Source organism: Pantherophis guttatus, chromosome 11, assembly GCF_059756535.1.
Source record: "Pantherophis guttatus breed Tessera chromosome 11, ASM5975653v1, whole genome shotgun sequence".
Lineage (NCBI taxonomy): Eukaryota > Metazoa > Chordata > Lepidosauria > Squamata > Colubridae > Pantherophis > Pantherophis guttatus.
Window position 1 is genome coordinate 26,768,251 of NC_142073.1, and position 19,687 is coordinate 26,787,937.

A 19,687-nucleotide genomic window follows, 5' to 3' on the forward strand; every position below is an offset into this window, starting at 1 on the left:
AAACTCTTTGAAGTATTTTGTTTTGGTGGAAAGTGAAAAGCCTTTATTCTTGATTTGTTTTTTACCCAGGTGATTTTTTACTGGATTCAATAGAATGGGATTTCTAAAAATTTTGGATTACGACTTGAAGAGTCAGAAGAAAAAAAAATTTTTTTTTTCTTTTTTCTCTTGGCTATCTTTTCATGGATTTTTATCTTTTCTTTTTCTTTTTTTCTTGAATTCTTGCCCTTTGGGCAGCTGGATTAGTTTTTTTATTACCTTAAATTTTTGGAGGGAGGTGGTTGATTGGGATTTTTCTTTTTTTCTTTTTTAATTTTTTACTAATCCAACCTTCGGGTGGATTAGAGATTTGGATTATAATTAAATCACAAGTGGATTATAAAATATTGAATATGAAGAAATTTACAGCCCATTTGCATCCTGCATCTAGTCCCTCAGTGGCAGAAACACAGAAAATGTCAGAGATGATGGAACTAAGAAATTTTATGCAAAATGTTATGATGATATAAAACAGGAGTTAAAAGAAATGAAAGAGATGATGGGGAAAAATTAAGAGAGACTTCTGAATTGGGAATTATATTATCAAGCAGCAGCATTGACATGTCTGAAAGAATGGGTCGAACTAAGAAACACAAGATTATTAACATTGGAAGGCATGATTTACAATTGGGTTGGCATACTTTTTTATGGTATGGTAGAAATAAGATACATACGTACTTTCATAGACATTATATAAGAAATGCATTGTTATTGGTATGGGAAAAAGTTAGAGATAAATACTATGTGAAAATACCAATATGGTTATCAACAATGGAAGCCTTAATTCACCCAAATGTTTTTAATTTTGGAAATATTGTTAGATATAAGGTTAACTTATATCTAGATATCTGTTAACAGATAAGGCGGAACTGAAAGGGAAACAAGAACTGAAAGAACGGGGAATCGAAATGGATTGGTATATGTATATGCCAGTGTTTCCCAAACTTGGCTATTTTAAGATGCATGGACTTCAATTCCCAGAATTCCCCAACCAGTATGCCTGGTTGAGGAATTCTGGGAGTTGAAGTCCATACATCTTCAAAGGGTCAAGTTTAGGAAACACTGGTATATGCAAATACAAACAAGATATGAAAAAGATGTTAAACTACATGGTTTTTACTTAGAAAAGATTGAGTTGGATAAGATACTCACAGGAACAAAGGATAAATTAATCAAAAAATATTATAATTTTTTATTGAACATAGAATTAGAGGAAGAACAAGTAAAAGAAACAATGATAGCTTGGGCAAAATTTTTTGGATATTCAATTGATTTAGATAAATGGCAACAGTTATGGGAAATAAACTATAAATTAACAATGTCCACTGCATACAAAGAAAATCAATATAAAATGTTTTACAGATGGCATATGCCTCCTGAGAAACTGGCAAAAATGTTTAAAGATAAATCAGCTAAATGTTGGAAATGTCACCAGTTACCAGGCTCATATTACCATAATGTTGTACAACAACTTATGGATTTGAAACCAGAGCTGTTCCTATTGGGTATCTTACCAGAGAAAATTAGTAAAGACAATATATATTTGATTATACATGTAATAACAGCAGCAAGGATTGTTTATGCACAAAATTGGAAAGCAGAGAATATACCATCGGAGGGAGAAGTTAAGTAATGATAGACGAATTGAGCTTGCAGGATGCTTGGAGAAGAAGATATCCGAAAGAAAAGCAGTACACATTCTACTCAAACAGACACATGTCGTGGTCAAGAATAGATATGATGTGGATGTCAACAGAATTAATATCTAAAATACACAAGATTGATATAGAAACAAGTACATGGGCAGACCACATCCCAATAATAATGACATGGAAGGGGCAGAGGAAAAGAATAAGATGGACATTGAATCAAAAACTATTAAATGAAAAGAATTTTCAGCAGTATATGGAAAAAGAATTGACCTATTTTTTTAAAGAAAATAAAAAAGAGGTCATTACGTGTGTGGGATACCAGCAAAGCATATATTAGAGGACTGACAATGACTTATCTAGGAAAACAGAACTAACAGAATAGACAAATACAAAAGAGACTGGAGGAAGAGTAAAAGAAGTTAAGATGGAACCACAGAAACATTCACAATGATAAAAAGATTAAGAATTTGACGGACTTGCAAAAACATAAAATGAACTTAATGGAAAATGAAGATTTGGCAAATAAAATAAAATAAACAAAGTAAAACTTTTTTGAAAATGCAAATAAACCAGGACGATGGTTGGCATATAAAATGAAAAAAGATAAAGAAAAGAAGTTAATAAACCAACTATCGGATCAAGATGGGAATATATGCTACCAAAATGAGGAAAAGAAAAAAGTAATTGAGAAATATTATAAACGACTATATCAGCAAGAGACAGTTGCAGAGGGAAAGATAGAACAATATCTAGAAAACACTGGAATACCCAAGATCCCAGAAAAATTATTATTATTATTTTATTTCTATACCGCCCTTCTCCCGAAGGACTCAGGGCGGTGTACAGCCTGTTTAAAAACACAAACAAAACAACAATATAAAATTTAAAATAATTAAATAAAGTGGCTCAGATTTAAAACCCCAATAAATTTAAATATCCCAATTTAAAAACTATTGTGTTGCTAGTCCGGCCTGGCGGAATAATAGGGTCTTCAAAACGCCCGGAGGTCGGAGATCTTACGAATTAAGTGTTTATTATGGAAGATCCTATAGAAACAGGCCCAAAGTTACTGAAACAAATAGAGGAATATAGAGCAGTAGTGGGACTGAAAATTAATAAAGATAAGACAAAAATTTTACTTAAAAATGTGATAGAAAAACAAAAAAGAGAAATAATGGAGAAACTAAATATTCAAACAGTGAAGAAAGTGAAATATTTGGGCATTCAGCTAACTTCAAAATGTGTAACCATCAAAGAAGATAACTACTATAAATTGAGAAATCAAATTGAAAAAGACTTGGAGAAATGGAGAAATTTGCAATTATCATTAATGGGAAGGATAGTGTTAATTAAGATGAACATATTGCCAAGGATCTTATTTCTCTTCCAAATGATACCAATAAAGATTGAGAAAAAGTACTTTGAGAATTTGAATAGGACAATGTTGATATATATACGGCAAAGGAAAAAAGCAAGAATCAATATAAAAATGTTACAAGATTCTAGAATTAGAGGCGGGCTTGGACTTCCAAACTGGGAACTGTATTACTGTGCTAACGTGGATTAAAGAATGGATCTTTTTGAGAAATATAAGACTATTGACTTTGGAGGGACATGATTTGCAACTAGGTTGGCACGCTTTCTTATGGTATGGGAAAAACAGGATACATGAATACTTCCAGAGACATTATGTAAGAAATGGTTTATTAACACTGTGGGAGAGAGTGAAACAAAAATATTATATGGAAATACCAATGTGGCTTTTGACGATGGAAGCTTTGACACATCCAAATATTATTAATATGAAAAATATTGTTAGATATAAGGATATTTTACCAGAAAAGGGAGAACTAAAACAAAAACAAGAGTTGGAAAAACAAGGGATTGAGAGAGATTGGTTTACACAATTGCAAATACAATCAAGATACGAAAAAGATCTTAAACAGTATGGTTTTAATATGGGTAAATCAGAATTGGATGAGATACTGATGGGAACAGATGAAAAAATGATTAAGAAAGTATATAATTATCTATTGCAAATTAGATTAGAAGATAAAGAAATAAAAGAAACAATGATAGTGTGGGAAAAATTTTTGGCTATACGATTAAATTAGAGAAATGGCAACAACTATGGGAAAGGAATTATAAATTAACAATGGCAACAGCATATAAAGAAAATTTATATAAAATGTTTTATAGATAGCATATCTTTAATTGTTGATCTGAACACGGTTTACTTTGAGACCAGCATCAACGTTTTCCAGTGCTTCATTGAAAATTGACTCAGAGTAGATATTAAACAACAGCGAAGACAGAACCCTGACAACAGCCCTCTTCGTATTTCTGCATCATCTGAGTATTTTTGGCCTAATCTCACATTTGCTACCTGATGTCAATATAGATTCTTTATGATTCGGATGTCAATTTGGATTTGTTGGTCTACCTGAACATAAACTAGGCAAATGTCCCTTTTATTTATGGGTATGCAAATCATTCCTTTGGCTCTGTCAGGCAAGAGATCCTCATCTGGCCATCCTGCCAAGATTACAAGCAAGGGTAGCATAAGCAAAGAGCCTGTAAAGATGAAGTGAGGAAAGCTAAGGCTCATAATGAACAAAAGCTTGCAACAAAAGTAAAAAATAACAAAAAAAGCTTCTTCCAACATGTTAAAAACAAGAAAAAAGTCAAGGAAACAATTGGCCCATTGCTGGGAGAAAGTGGCAAGAAGGTGACAAGCAACAGGGAGAAAGCAGAACTACTTAACTCGTTTTTTGCATCTGTCTTTACACAAAAGGAAAAAACAGTCCAACCTATCAAAAACAACACCACAAAAAACAGATTAGGAACACAAGTTAAAATAGGGAAGAAAATGGTAAGTGAACACCTGTCTACCCTAAATGAGTTCAAATCACCAGGACCAGATGGATTACACCCCAAGGTTCTGAAGGAACTGGCAGACGAGATCTCAGAACCACTGAACTATATCTTTCAAAGATCCCGGAGCACAGGGGAACTGCCAGAGGACTGGAAAAGATCTGATGTAGTTTCCATCTTCAAAAAAGGAAAAAAAAACCGATCCAGAAAACTACAGATCTATCAACCTGACCTCAATACCAGGGAAGATTCTGGAAAAGATAATCAAGCAACGAATCACTGAACACCTAGAAGCAAACAAAGTAATAACCAAAAGCCAACATGGGTTTGTCAAAACCAGATCATGCTAGACTAATCTTATTAGGAGCCTCGGTGGTGCAGCAGACTAAAGTGCCATTAAGTGCTAGCACTTAGCTGCCAGCTGCCTGCAATTAGTGCAAGTTCGAATCTCACCAGGCTCAAGGTTGACTCAGCCTTCCATCCTTTCGAGGTAGGTAAATTGAGGTCTCGGATTGTGGGGGCAATAAGCCAACTTTGTATAGAACAATACCGCTTGGGGGGGCCGAAAGCCCTAATAAGCAGGTATATACAAAAAAGTATGCAGGCTATTGCTATAATGCATTGTAAGCCGCCCTGAGTCTACGGAGAAAGGCAGCATATAAATTGGACTAATAAATTGCATTCTTTGACAAAGTGACAAAATTAGTGGACCAGAGAAATGCTGTCGATATAATTTACTTGGACTTCAGTAAAGCATTTGATAAAGTAGACCATAACCTACTACTAGATAAAGTAGAAAAATGTGGGTTAGACAGCATCACCACCAGATGGATTCGTAACTGGCTGACTAACTGCACTTAGTCCTCAATGGAACTGCATCTACACGGAGGGAAGTATGCAGTGGAGTACCCCAAGGCTCTGTTTTAGGCCCAGTACTCTTCAACATCTTCATCAATGACTTGGACAAGGGGATAGATGGGGAACTCATCAAATTTGCAGATGACACCAAGCTGGCAGGAATAGCCAACACTCCAAAAGATGGGCTCAAGATACAGAAGAATCTTGACAGACTTGAACATTGGGCGCTATCTAACAAAATGAAATTCAACAGTGAAAAAAGTAAGGTTCTACATTTAGGAAAGAAAAACAAAATGCACAGGTACAGGTATTGCTCAATAGTAGTAACTGTGAAGGCGATCTTGGAGTCCTAGTGGACAACCATTTACATATGAGCCAGCAATGTGCAGCAGCTGCCAAAAAAGCCAACACAGTCCTGGGCTACATAAACAGAGGGAGAGAATCAAGATCACGTGAAGTGTTAATACCACTTTATAATGCCTTGGTAAGGCCACACTTGGAATATTGCATTCAGTTTTGGTCGCCATGATGTAAAAAAGATGTTGAGACTCTAGAAAGAGTGCAGAGAAGAGCAACAAAGATGTTTAGGGGATTGGAGGCTAAAACACATGAACGGTTGCAGGAACTGGGTATGTCTAGTTTAATGAAAAGAAGGACTAGGGGAGACATGATAGCAGTATTCCAGTATCTCAGGGGTTGCCACAAAGAAGAGGGAGTCAAACTATTCTCCAAAGCACCTGAGGGTAGAACAGGAAGCAATGGGTGGAAACTAATCAAGGAGAGAAGCAATTTAGAACTAAGGAAAAATTTCCTGACAGTTAGAACAATTAATAAGTGGAACAGCTTGCCTGCAGAAGTTGTGAATGCTCCAACATTGGAAATTTTTAAGAAGAGGTTGGATAACCATTTGTCAGAAGTGGTGTAGGGTTTCCTGCCTGGGCAGGGGATTGGACTAGAAGACCTCCAAGGTCCCTTCCAACTCTGTTATTCTAAAGTAATTTTCTAAAGTAAGAACATAAATCATAAGAATATGAAAACCACAGTGACAGCCCAAGCCTTGTCTTATCTTGCATTCTAAGAGACTGGACAAGCACTTGTTTGAAATGGTATAAGGTCTCCTTGGAAAGAGAAAGAAAAAGGCAGCATTTCTGCAAATTTGGGTGGGGGTGGGGAATCCATCCCTTGCCTTTCAAACTTTGCCACTTCCCTACTTCCCATTTGCCAATACATCTCTGGGTGGTTTTTGTTGTGGCAGGGTGTCGAGTTGGCTCCACATCCAGTTGCCTGGGGCAATTTGTTCTGCGCCCACCTGCCACACCCACCTGGAGCCGCCCACCTGGCCATGCCCACCCAGCTGCTCTATGTCAGCTGCCCCAGTCATCCACCCTGAGATGGCTGCACCTAATCCTCCGTGTCAACCTGGCCACGCCCACCCAGTCACACACACCTGGCTGCAGTGAATCTCCCATTCCCTATTTACTGACCCTTCCATGTTATCTTGTTTAGAATGGAGACGAAGACTGGAATCACAATAGAGGCCACAGCATTGCAGAAATGAAAAGTACCTTGCTGAAATTGGGAGGGCCAGCACATCCTCACCACTCCCTTTGACGTCCACTACAAGGGCAGTTTCATAGGTCTTCACTGTGTTTGAGCATATGGTCACCTGCAGTGGAAAAGGAAAACAGGGATTCTCATGTTGCTGAGAGATTATTGCCATCCTAGCTTGGACATTTGCTATTACATTTTATTTTTGTGCTACAGCTATTTCTCACTTATGGCCACAATGCACAACAGAGACCACGAAATTTGCTATTAAAGTGATGGAGCCATTATTATTCAGCTCAGTGTCCTATCACATCTGTACTACAGTAACAGAATAACAGAGTTGGAAGGGACCTTGGAGGTCTTCTAGTCCAACCCCCAGTTCTGGCAGGAAGCCCTATACCATTTCAGACAAATGGTTGTCTAATCTCTTCTTAAAAACATCCAGTGTTGGAGCACCCACAACTTCTAGAGGCAAGTTGTTCCGCTGATTAATTATTCTAACTTAATTAATTGTTCATGTGAGGTACCACATGGCCACACTCAATTGTGTGAGCTTTTTTCTGCATTTCCTGAGGCTTGCAATTTTCCTTTTAACATTAAGTGAAATAGGTGATTTTTGAAGGAAACAAGAAGTAATGTCAGCCTCAGTTTTCCTGCTTTAGCTGCCATAAGAAACGGGGAGGGATTAGGTATGGAGCAAAGGGGGGGAAGAGAGCAGAAGGGGGTTTGTCTTTGTAGGAGGGGACTTCGTGGGAATCGAAACTGGATTTCAGAAGGGGATGGCTAACCAACTGTCTCGACATTCCTGATGGATGACGCTGCCAGACGTGTTGCCACCTGACCTTTGGAAGACCTTTAGATTGGCTGAGAAAATACAAACACGAGGGGGGGAAGAAGCTTAGTAGATGCATTTCGCGCGTTTTGCTCACTTCCAGCTTTTCACTGGGGTGTTAATCTTTTCATATTCAGTAAAAGTACCAAATTCTTCAAAATGCTTGAGTTTGGGGTTTTCTTTCCTGGATACTGAAGGAAGCATACCTGACATTAAGCTGGAAGTCCTCTCAGTCATCCCGGACAAAACCCGAGGGGACTGAAAATCCAAAGTATGTCAGATCGAGGGAGTGATGAAGAAGGGAAGATGGGGGCAGCGAGTTCAACCGCCCTCCAGTCGGAAAGAGAAACTGCAGAATGGCTGGAAAGACTCCGTTTGGAACCGGAGGAGGCCAGATGGTCAAAAGGTGTGGGGAGACTGCCGGACTGGGGGGAGAATCCCCGGGGAGTGACGACTTCCAGACCCCGAAAAAGGGAGGCAGTGTGGATGCAACAGCAGAAGGAACGTCTCATGATAGATCAAGCCTTGCAGCTTATCCGTGATGTGGAAGAAAGCAGAAAAAACCGTGAGTCTTTTGAAACTCCTGTGGAGAAGGGGGAAGCAGACCCCAGGGGGGAGGCCGAAGAGACAGCCTGCGGGGGAGAGGAAGAGTTTGAGGAGGGAACATCCCAGGCTTCGGCAGCTCGAGGAAGAGATGCAGCCGGCCAGAGAACCCCAGCCCTGCAGGCCCCCCCCCGCAGACGTAAAAAGCCAAAAATCCCCCCCCTTCCTGGGAAGTTTGATGGAAATCCTAAAACCTTGGGATTTTTCCTGACCCAAGTGTGGAACCACATGCAGGATTGGGGGGAGGACTACGAAACGGATGCGGCTAAAGTCAGAAGCATTGCGAATGCCCTAGAGGGAGTGGCGGCTGAGTGGATGGTAGTTCTCCACAATAACAACTCCCTCCTGCTGAGAAATTACAACCAGTTCATGAGGGCCCTTAGAAGACGTTTTGAAGACCATTTAGCTGAACAAAAGGCGAGACTCAGAATGAAGAGCATTCAGCAGGGTCGGAGGCCGGTGGCAGAGTATATCCAAGAGTTTCGTGAACTGGCACCTTATATGACAGGCTGGTCAGAAATGGCGCTTTTGGAGAGTTTCAAGGATGGACTGAATGATGAGATATATCGAGATTGCAGGAGCATGGGGGTCCCCGATGATTTGGATAGATGGTACATAGTAGCTGAGGATGTGGAGATCGAGCTGAAACGGAGCGAACTCCGAGGAAGGCGGATGGGGGACCAGTCATCCTCTTTCTACCGTAAGGGGGCGGCCAAGATGACTGGCGGGAAGACCGAATTCAAACCCAAGTCAAAGCCCTTCACCTGTTTCAAATGTGGGAAGGAGGGTCACCGGGCGGCCGAATGTTTCTCCAAACCACCGCCAAAAGCCACCGGGGCCAGCCAAAAGAAAAGCGATAAAATACCCGCCAAAACCCGGGGCACCGCCCTGAAAGGAGAAGTCGTTGAGTTCACTCCCCGGAACCAGCGTGAGTTGGGAACTCCGACCAACAATGACGACAGCGAGACGGACTCCGACTCGGACACCGATGAACGGGTGAGTCACACGGAAGAACCCTTACTCATCCCCGTAGAAGTAAGGGTGCCCTCCACAGGAACTCACGCGCAATTGTTAGCCCTGTTGGACTCGGGGTGCACTAGGTGCATAATTAGCCCCAAAGTAGTGGAGGAAATGGGACTGAGACTGAAAACTTTAAAAAGACCCATTGCATTTTGTCAATTAGATGGGTCGATTGCAGGAGGGGGCCCAGCTAGTTTTATGACCGAACCCCTTGAACTACAGTTGGGGAATCATATAGAAAAGCTCAGCTTTATCGTAGCACCTGGCATGGAAAGGCCCCTAATTCTAGGACTGCCCTGGCTTCGTAAATGGAACCCACGAGTAAATTGGAAAACGGGGGTCCTGCGCATCCGTACGGCAGAACCACCTCCGGAAAAGGAAGGCCCCTCCCTAAGGGACGACATAAGACCAGAAGGGGCCGCAGTAGCCATTAACTATATTGAGGGAGAAGAGAAAATTCCGAAGGAATATTGGGACCTCAAGGAAGTGTTTAGTGAAAAAGCGTCTGATACTCTGCCTCCCCACAGGGCCACTGACTGCACCATTGAAATACTCCCAGGGGTGAAGCTTCCCAAACCAAAAATATACCCCATGACACCTCGAGAATTGGAGGAATTGCGGAATTTTATTGACAAAAACTTAGAACGGGGATTTATTGAACGAGCCAAACCCAAGGTAGCAGCGCCAGTAATGTTCCACGAAAAGAAAGATGGATCCTTCAGATTAGTTGTTGATTATAGAAACATGAACGCCATTTGCGTGGAAAATGTCTATCCCCTCCCACTTATGAAGGACATGTTGGCCCATTTAGGAAAGGGAAAATTTTTTACCAAACTTGATTTAAGAGAGGCATACTACCAAGTGAGAATAAAAGAGGGAGATGAATGGAAGACAGCATTTAATTGCCCACTGGGGTGTTTCCAATTTAGAGTACTCCCTTTTGGACTACAGGGGGCCCCGGCCGTATTCATGCAGTTGATCAACGAAGTGTTGCATGAGCATCTATATAAGGGGGTGTTGGTCTATTTGGACGATATTCTAATTTATTCTGACAACATGGCCGACCATATAAGATTGGTTCGAGCGGTCTTGAATAAACTCAGAGCAGCTGAACTCTATGCCAAACTTTCTAAATGTGAATTCCATCAAGACAAAATCGACTATCTTGGATATCGTATATCGCATGAGGGAATAGAGATGGACCCGGAAAAGGTCCGGGCAGTAATGGAATGGGCCGCACCACGCACCCGTAAACAGTTACAGAGTTTCTTAGGGTTTGCTAACTTTTATAGACAATTTATCCCCTCTTTCGCAAAAATCGCACTGCCAATTACAAACTTGCTCAAAACCAAAGGGGAAAAAAACCCAAACCCTCGAAACCACTAGAATGGACTATGGACTGTCAGGCCGCTTTCGAAAAACTGAAACGGTTGTTTGCAGCTGAACCTGTGCTCAAACACCCCGACATAGAACAACCTTTTGTAGTACAAGCGGATGCTAGCGACGTTGCCGTAGGAGCAATACTCTTGCAAAAGAATGAGAATGGAATATTACAACCCTGTGCTTACACATCCCGTAAGCTATCTGAGACAGAAAGGAGATGGGCCATATGGGAGAAGGAAGCGTTTGCAGTTAGATGGGCGCTGTTAACATGGAGACAATTTTTAGAAGGGGCAAAACACCCTTTCGAGGTGTGGACTGACCATAAGAATCTAGAAGCATTAAAAACACCATGCAAATTGTCACCCAAACAGGCACGCTGGGCCCAACATTTCAAGCGTTTCAATTTCACTTTACGTTACCTTCCTGGGGGGAAAAATTTCATGGCGGACGCACTTTCCAGATTACTACAGTACAACAGCATAAAGAAGGAAATTGTTCAACCAATGATCCCCTTAACGCAATTGGCAACACCTGTCACTACCAGAGCGCAGAGTAAAACCGATCCAGAACTCTCAGGGGATTTACTCGAAAAGTTACGAGAAGCGCTAAAAACTGACGAGTGGTTTAAAATCCACTCGAATGAATGCACACTTCGCGACGGACTAGCTTGGGTTGGATCAAAATTGTATGTTCCGACCACATTAAGACCAACCGTATTGAAATATGCGCATGATGCCAAAGCCGCAGGACACTTTGCGTTTGTCAAAACTTTACATCTTGTTAAGAGACAGTTTTGGTGGCCTGCACTAAAAAAGGACATACAGGCATATGTGGCTAGCTGTCCAGTATGTGCCTCGGCTAAAAGACCTCCAGGGAAATCCCCTGGATTACTGCAAAGTGTGGCTAGACCGAACGCCCCATGGAAGGAAATATCTATGGATTTTGTTGTGGACTTACCCGACAGTGAGGGCTGCACTGTCATTTGGGTAGTAACTGATTTGTTTTCCAAACAAGTACATTTCATACCTTGCTCAAAGATCCCTTCAGCAAAAACCCTCGCAAAATTATTTATTCGGCAGATTTACCGACTACATGGGTCTCCGAAAAGAATAATTTCTGATAGGGGTGAGCAATTTACTTCCAGTTTCTGGAGAGAATTTTTAAGATTGATAGGCTCCGCACAGGGGTTGAGTTCCAGTCACCACCCTCAGACAAATGGTGCTTGTGAAAGAACCAATGGGATGCTCGAACAATACCTTAGGTGTTACGTGAATTACCAACAGGACAATTGGGTAGACTTGTTGCCATTTGCAGAAGTGGCGTATAACAATTCTGTGCATAGTAGCACCGGATTCACCCCTTTTAAGGTTGCATCGGGCCAGGATTTTGTACCCATTCCCGAGTTACCTCAAGATGATCCCCAAAATCCCTCCTTGATAGATTGGATGGAACAATTAAGGAGCACCTGGACAGTGACTCGGAAGGCATTAGATGAGGCACACCGAGCTCATAAGGCACAAGCCGATAACAAAAGGTCCCCAGCTCACATTTACAAAGTGGGGGATAAAGTCTATTTGTCTACCAAATACTTACAAACCACCCAGAGGTCTAAAAAGCTGGGGCCTAAGTATGTAGGACCATTCCGTGTGGTTAGACTGATAAATCCAGTGACAGTTGAATTAGAATTACCAAAAACCTTGAGACGGATACATCCTGTATTTCATGTTAGTTTATTGAAACCTGAACACTCATCTCCCCTAAGGGTTGATCATAGCAACCCTCCAATTCCCATCCTCATAGAAGGGGAGCAACATTTTGAGGTTAAGGAAATCTTGGACTCTAGAAAACACCATGGTAAAGTCCAATATCTAATTGCCTGGAAACATTTTCCACTATCTCAGGCTGAATGGGTAAATAAACGGGATGTCCGAGCTCCCAAGAAAGTACAACAGTTCTATGCCAAATACCCTGATAAACCTTGATCATTGTATATATTCTGTTTCTCTTTCTCTTTCTTCCTTTTATTTAGGACTAACGTCTCTTCTGCAAGAGGGGCCGAATGTCAGCCTCAGCTTTCCTGCTTTAGCTGCCATAAGAAACGGGGAGGGATTAGGTATGGAGCAAAGGGGGGGAAGAGAGCAGGAGGGGGTTTGTCTTTGTAGGAGGGGACTTCGTGGGAATCGAAACTGGATTTCAGAAGGGGATGGCTAACCAACTGTCTCGACATTCCTGATGGATGACGCTGCCAGACGTGTTGCCACCTGACCTTTGGAAGACCTTTAGATTGGCTGAGAAAATACAAACACGAGGGGGGGAAGAAGCTTAGTAGATGCATTTCGCGCGTTTTGGTCACTTCCAGCTTTTCACTTAAATCTTTTCATATTCAGTAAAAGTACCATGAAAAGTTAATCTTTTCATATTCAGTAAAAGTACCAAATTCTTCAAAATGCTTGAGTTTGGGGTTTTCTTTCCTGGATACTGAAGGAAGCATACCTGACAGGTACAGTACTACTGGGAGAGTGTGATAGTGATATGGTTTCCCCGGTTTATATTAATATCATAATAAAAGTCAGATTTATATAACAAAAGATGCAGTGTTGAATATAGCAAGAACAATAGATGTACTTTTAAAAAAAATTACTAGAGCAAACATACCAATGAAGACTTTAAACTTTTTAAATAATCAATCACTAATGTTAGCTGAAAATAATATTAGCCACAAAAAATATTTCCAATTTAGCCTGGTTCTTCAAGGAGATTATTAGAATTGTGTTGTATGATGAGATAAGAAGAAAAACTCAGAAAGGCATGAAATTACAGTACATGGTTGAAACTGTAAGATGGGAGACAAATGATTCAAAACTCTCTAGGGATTTTGTAGGAAGAGGAAACAGCGTTTCATTCAACTAAATCATTTTTTTACTGTATTTACAGTAAATACAGTATTTATTTTACTGTATTGAAGTGCATTTTAGAGCGAAGCATTCCACATTTTAGGTCTTTGAGTGGTGTGCCAGGGGAATTTTCAAAAATTGGTAGTGCCAGAGCCAAGAAATAGTCATGGCAAGATCAAAAAGTAAATTTGATTCAATATAGTTACATACAGAGCTGCAAAATTTGAAAGCCAAGGAATGGATTCCCCACCCCCACCCCATTTTCAGAAATGCTCAATATTTCTTTCTACTTTCTGAGGAGAGGTTCCAAGCCTGTTGAGACATACAGTATTGGAGAACATTATTGTTGTGGCTCCGTTACCTGAGCCTGTGTCATCGGCAGGAGAGGACTCCGAGAGTGAAGGAGAGGAGTTGGCAAGGCCTCCCGCTCCAGGACCCTCCTCTCTGGCAATGCCTTCGGTGTCCGCCGAAGGGCAAGAGATAGGGCCGGGGCCAAGCACGTCCACGCAACCACAGGTGGACAGTGATGAGGGAAATGAGTCTTGGCTGGATCTTTGGCAGCATCGCAGAGATAAGCGCGCGCAACAGAAGAAAAGGCATGCCAGAGATTAAGCTGAGTCACTGGACCAAGGGTATAAAAGGGGGTGAGGTGGCCATTCAGACTCTGTGATGGACAAAACTAACTACTATCGAGTCACATTGCATCTTTGGAAACAACATTATCGGCCTTGGATTTATTTTACGAACGGGACAATTCTTGACTGTGTGCATTTTGTTTGTGAGTAAAGTTCTTGGCAAGCAGCTACTGGGTTGCTGCCAAGCTTCTTATCAGAAGAATTGGTTGTCTGCCAGTTTATTTAACCACCGGCTGTCTGTTTGTGTATGTGTGTGAGACGGGGACAGAACAATTATCCAGAAAGCTCCAACTGACAAGTTTGGATTTAGCTTTATTATTTCCATATACCGTACTATAATCAACAACAGAAAAATGAACAGATCCCTAAGGAGGAGGATTGGGCCCAAAGGTAGGTGAGTTAAACCACCCAATTATTACTTAAGAAACTCTATGGTAGCAATCTAAAATATAGAATTAGCAATTATCTGTCTGCTTGATTTCAAATCCCCAAAGGTATTCCTGGCTAACCCGGCTGTCAGAAATATTGAACCGATATGGCGTAGGGTTCCCGTTGTGTGACACACTGAACCAAGTTAAACAACGGATTAAAGATATACATGGGCAAATGGATATGGCAACCCTTTCAACTAATCATTCCCTTAAATTGCTGACAGCAGTTAAAACAACTTTCACCCTGGAAAAGTATTTATATTTAGAAATGCCATCAGTGGAGAGACAGTTATTTGTTAAGTTTAGATTCGAACTTCTAGATACCAACGTTAGATTCGGCCGTTATCAAAAAATCCCGTATGACAAAAGAATATGCATATGTGGGGTAAACGTCGTGGAGGACATGGCGCATATAATATTCGAATGTAGTCTCTATCAGGAAGTTAGAAATCAATATCTGTCCCCAATTATAAATAAATTTCCCCACTGGAATATAAGCCAAAAATTAGCATTTCTGTTGAGGGCTGACTCTCCTCCCCTGGTAAGAGCGATCACTCGATACCTTAAAAGATTGACGGCAATACGAGCCAGTTATATCAAGGAAAATTTTATCGATTGTAAGAAAGATGAGCTCAGTTAGAGAGGAGCTATCCTATTTGGGTTATCTACTCTTCTAGTCTTGGCAACTTAGCTATTGAAATTTGATATGGTAAAATTTTAATGTCATCTATCATATATTTTTAGATTGCTATTTTTGTAACTGTTTTATCTTTTTCCCTTTTTCTTTTCTGTTTTGTTTGAAAAGGCCTTCGGGCTATTCAATAAACTATACACCTATCTGTCTGCTCATCCTTTTTTCTATTTGGTAGCTGTGACACTAGAAATATCCAGAAAACCTCAGGCAGTCATACTGCAGAAGAAAAAAAAGGAAGTGATTGGGCTATGATTACCCATCAAGCAAAAAGGTGGGAAATTGAAATTCTGTCTTCCCAATCAGAATCAATGCTACTTTTGCTTTTCCAATTATCTTGTAAAACTGTATTGTGAATAACAGTCCAAACATTTTAAAGTTTATTTGTCAGATGTGCCTCCTTTCAGTACTCAAGAAAGAAAAACCCCGGCTCCATTTTCATAGAGAAAGGTACTTTTACTGAGTATGAACTGAATGCAATCAAAGAAAAGCAAGATCTGAGGCAATAGGCGTGAAAAATCACGTATAGAAAGCATCCCTAAAACCCTCCCCCCAATCGTCCAGTCAGGATTATCCAATCCACATCCCCCCCAGGGGTCATATGGGGTGCGTTTGATGGTGCCATCCTCCTGGTATGCCACGACGGTTGACCTTGAGTGGTTATCAGCGCTCTTCTCAGCTTCAGAGAAAACGCTGAGGAAAACTTTCTCTCGTCTTCTTCACCAGCTCACTTCCCCCCTCCCAGACATTCAAACAGCTCCCCCCTCCCCCCGTTACAATGGCAGCCGAGCAAGCAAGCAATAAAAAGGCGGAGGCTGACATTTTTCTAGATATCACTAGGCATACTTACTAAGCATGGTTTGTTCTGAACATGAGTTGTTAAATGAGGTGTAATTGGCTAGATGAACACAATATGTTAAACCATAAATAAATAAATTATAACTGAGTTTACAGATGGTTTAGTGAAATGCTTCAGCTGTTTTGTAAAGAACAAAACCAACGTAACTGTGATTTTCAGTACTGTATAGTACTGTAGAAAGAAAGCTTACAGGTAGTCCTCGACTTACAATCACAAGTGAGTCCAGAATTTTGATTGTTGTGATCATTAAGATTCTAGAAAGAGTGCAGAGAAGAGCAATAAAGATGATAAGAGGTCTGGAGACTAAATTATACAATAGACATGCCTAGGTTGCAGGACCTAGGCATGTCTAATCTAACAAAGAAAAGGACTAGGGGTGACATGATAACAGCTTTCCGATATTTGAATGGTTCTCAGAGAAGAGAGGATCACCCTATTTTCCAAAGCACCTGAGAATAGGACAAAAAGTGGAAGATTTTTAAAGAGTGATCCAACCTAGAACTAAGTTCCCAACCCTAAGAACAATAAGCCAGTGGAACAGCTTGCCTTCAGAAGTTGTGGGCGTTCCAACACGGGAGGTTTTTAAGAAAAGATTGGACAGCCATTTGTTCTTCTGCATGAGTAGGGGGTTGGATTAGAAGTCTTCCAAGTCTTCCTTCCCGTCCAACTCAATTATTCTATGTTCTGAGGAGAAGGAAGGAAGGAAGGAAGGAAGGCGAAAGTCACAGGACACTTTCCTTCCAGGGCCCCAAAGGTCAGTCACAGTCATGTGACTGCAATGGCCAAAGTGGCTGTCATTTCCAGAGTGTCAGAATATTAGTCATCATGTGATCATAATTTGGGGGAACCAATCACAAGTCTATTACAGGCAGTCTTTGACTTTTTTTTTTTTTAATTTGATTTATATGCCGCCCTTCTCCGGAGACTCAGGGCGGCTTACAATGCATTAAGCAATAGCCTTCATACTTTTGTATATTTATACAAAGTCAGCTTATTGCCCCCACAAACTGGGTCCTCATTTAACCTACCTTAGAAAGGAAGGAAGGCTGAGTCAACCTTGAGCCTGGTAGGATTCGAACCTGCAGTAATTGCAGGCAGCTGTGTTAATAATAGGGTGCTTTAAACCACTGTACTACCAAGGCTCTATGACCACAATTGAGGCCAAAATTTTTGTTGCTAAGTGAGACAGTTGTTAAATTTAATCCCTTTTTATGACCTTTCTTGCTATAGTTGCTAAGTGAATCCCTGCAGTTGTTAAGTTAGTAACAAAGTTGTTAAATGAATCTGGCTTCCCCATTGACTTTGCTTGTCAGAACGTTGCAAAAGGTGATCAGAGAACCCCAGGACACTGCAGCCGTCATAAATATGAGTAAGTTGCCAAGCATATGAATTTTGATCATGTGATCATGGGGATACTGTAATGGTCATGTGAAAAATGGTTTTTTGTTATAAACCTAAGGAGAAGAAATGTCATATCTGCTACTCGCTTTATCCAAGACTGGGAATCTTTCAAGAGCAAGGAAAATAATTAATTAATAACTCACTAAGTATTCAACATTTTCAAGGGGCATTGACTGACTTCAGGAAGTCTTTCCATTGCATTCTCACAATTAAATTCTACAGACAGCTAGTTGTACTTTGAATTTCAGTGGTGTTTCAAGGCTTCAGTGGCTTTGTACCTCAATGTCCAGAAATCCTTGTGGGCGAATGGTACCGTAGCTGGGAGAGATGGTAAATTCCTTGGGCTTTGCAGATGCAAACCATGCCTTTCTCCATGTTGGCCTTGAGATATCAGAGGCTTGATCCTGACTCCTAATACTTGGCTCTCCATTACCATCTCCTGGGACATGCAGGCTGAAAGTCATGGGCACCAGTGAAGTGTTGCTGAGGCAACAGGACAGGGTTTGAGGGAAACCTGGAAGCAAGAATGGAGGTTGTAAGTGATCTGAATGAGGGCTCTGAAAAAGGCCACCAAACCAAACCCTCCCACTTTACGCAAAATCATCTTTAGGACTTGCTAGCTTGCACCCTTTAGGGTAGTGGGATAAAGGGCAGCTCTTAGGAGGAAAACCTCAAGAATGACAACAGATGGAACCAAGGATATGAGAGCCAGTGAGGTGTGATGTGGTGTTTTGTAAGTTCATCCTAGGCTAAGGAAGCTCATTGGGTGTCTTTGGGCCAGTCATTTCCTTCATAGAAGCACTTCCTGACTGAAGTAGGTTTGAAAGTTTAATACGCATAGGGCAGAAGGCATACTCAGAATTCCTGGCAAGTCTGCACACAGCCTACTCTCAGATTCCTGCTCTATGTAGCTCTGCCCAATAGTACCAATAATACCCCGCCCCACATATCACCCCTACTCCTGGGTGCCTCTGTCTCAGGCCCACCTAGCCATACCTCCCAACCATCACAGTCCTACCCATATTATATCAAAACTCTGCAACCAAAAGTAAACAAATGCACCCCCATGGTCTCCAGACCCCCCCCCAGTGAAACACCTGGATCTTCTAGGGAGCCTCTGCTGCTATGGTCACCCTTTCAACTCAATCTAAAATCCAGGATGCAGAGTGGGGCTTATAACAGAGTCCTCCACAACCTTAGGCCACTCTTGGCATCCAGACCCCACAACCAGGATGCCCTGGTCTGCCTTTTCTGCAACATTCCTTGTTGGCAGCACTGCCACAAGCAGCTGAATCTCAGACTATTATTTGTTGTAGTTGTTGTCATTGTTGTTATCGTTATCGTTGTGGCTGTTATTCTTCCTCCCCCTTCTCTTCCACACTGATCTTGCAAAAGTGATCCATCAAGCAGTTCCAGGAAGACCAAAGAGAATGTAGGAGCAGTATCAGCTTTCCTGAGCCCAATAGTGGCATTCAAACCAGTGGTGAAAACTGAACCGGTTTATTACTGGTTTGTTGGTTGCGCACGCACGCTGCGCACCAAACAAGTACTGTGCGCGCGTATGCACAGTGCCCACCATGCACCAAATGTGAGGTTCACACACGTGCGCAGTGCTCGCCAAAAGGAGGCATGGGGTAAGTAGAACAGCGCGCAGGGTGTGTGTGTGTGATTATCTGTGGCATGCGATCTTCAGAGTCTTTTTTTTTACTTTTTTTCACCTGAATAGGTTGTAAAAAAATGCTTCTAAAAGTAAAAAAAAAAGGCTCTGATGATCACGCTCCACAACTGTGATTGTCAGAGCCTTTTTTTACCTTTTAAAAGCATTTTTTTATAACCTATTCGCCCAAATACATTGTAAAAAAATGCTTTTAAAAGAAAAAAAAAGTTCCGATGATCAGCTGAGCGACACCCGATCTTTGGAACTTTTATTTTTACTTTTTAAAGCATTTTTAACTACCGGTTCCGGA

General features: G+C 41.2%; 1 protein-coding gene across 6 annotated transcripts in view; it reads right to left on the reverse strand.

The window, feature by feature from the left end:
* Window positions 1-19,687, reverse strand: part of HYDIN (HYDIN axonemal central pair apparatus protein) — a 416,706-nt gene that overhangs the window by 318,611 nt on the left and 78,408 nt on the right. For 4 of the 6 annotated variants that reach the window (XM_087877179.1, XM_087877178.1, XM_034425679.3 and 1 more), the window contains exons 14-15: window positions 17,999-18,234; window positions 6,989-7,089 (exon numbers count right to left, since the gene is read on the reverse strand). In XM_087877179.1, the coding sequence (XP_087733305.1) occupies window positions 6,989-7,089; window positions 17,999-18,234 (337 nt within the window). Of the gene's footprint in view, window positions 1-6,988; window positions 7,090-16,527; window positions 16,574-17,998; window positions 18,235-19,687 lie in introns of all 6 variants that reach the window. The other 2 variants (XM_087877181.1, XM_087877180.1) reach the window with 1 other exon arrangement.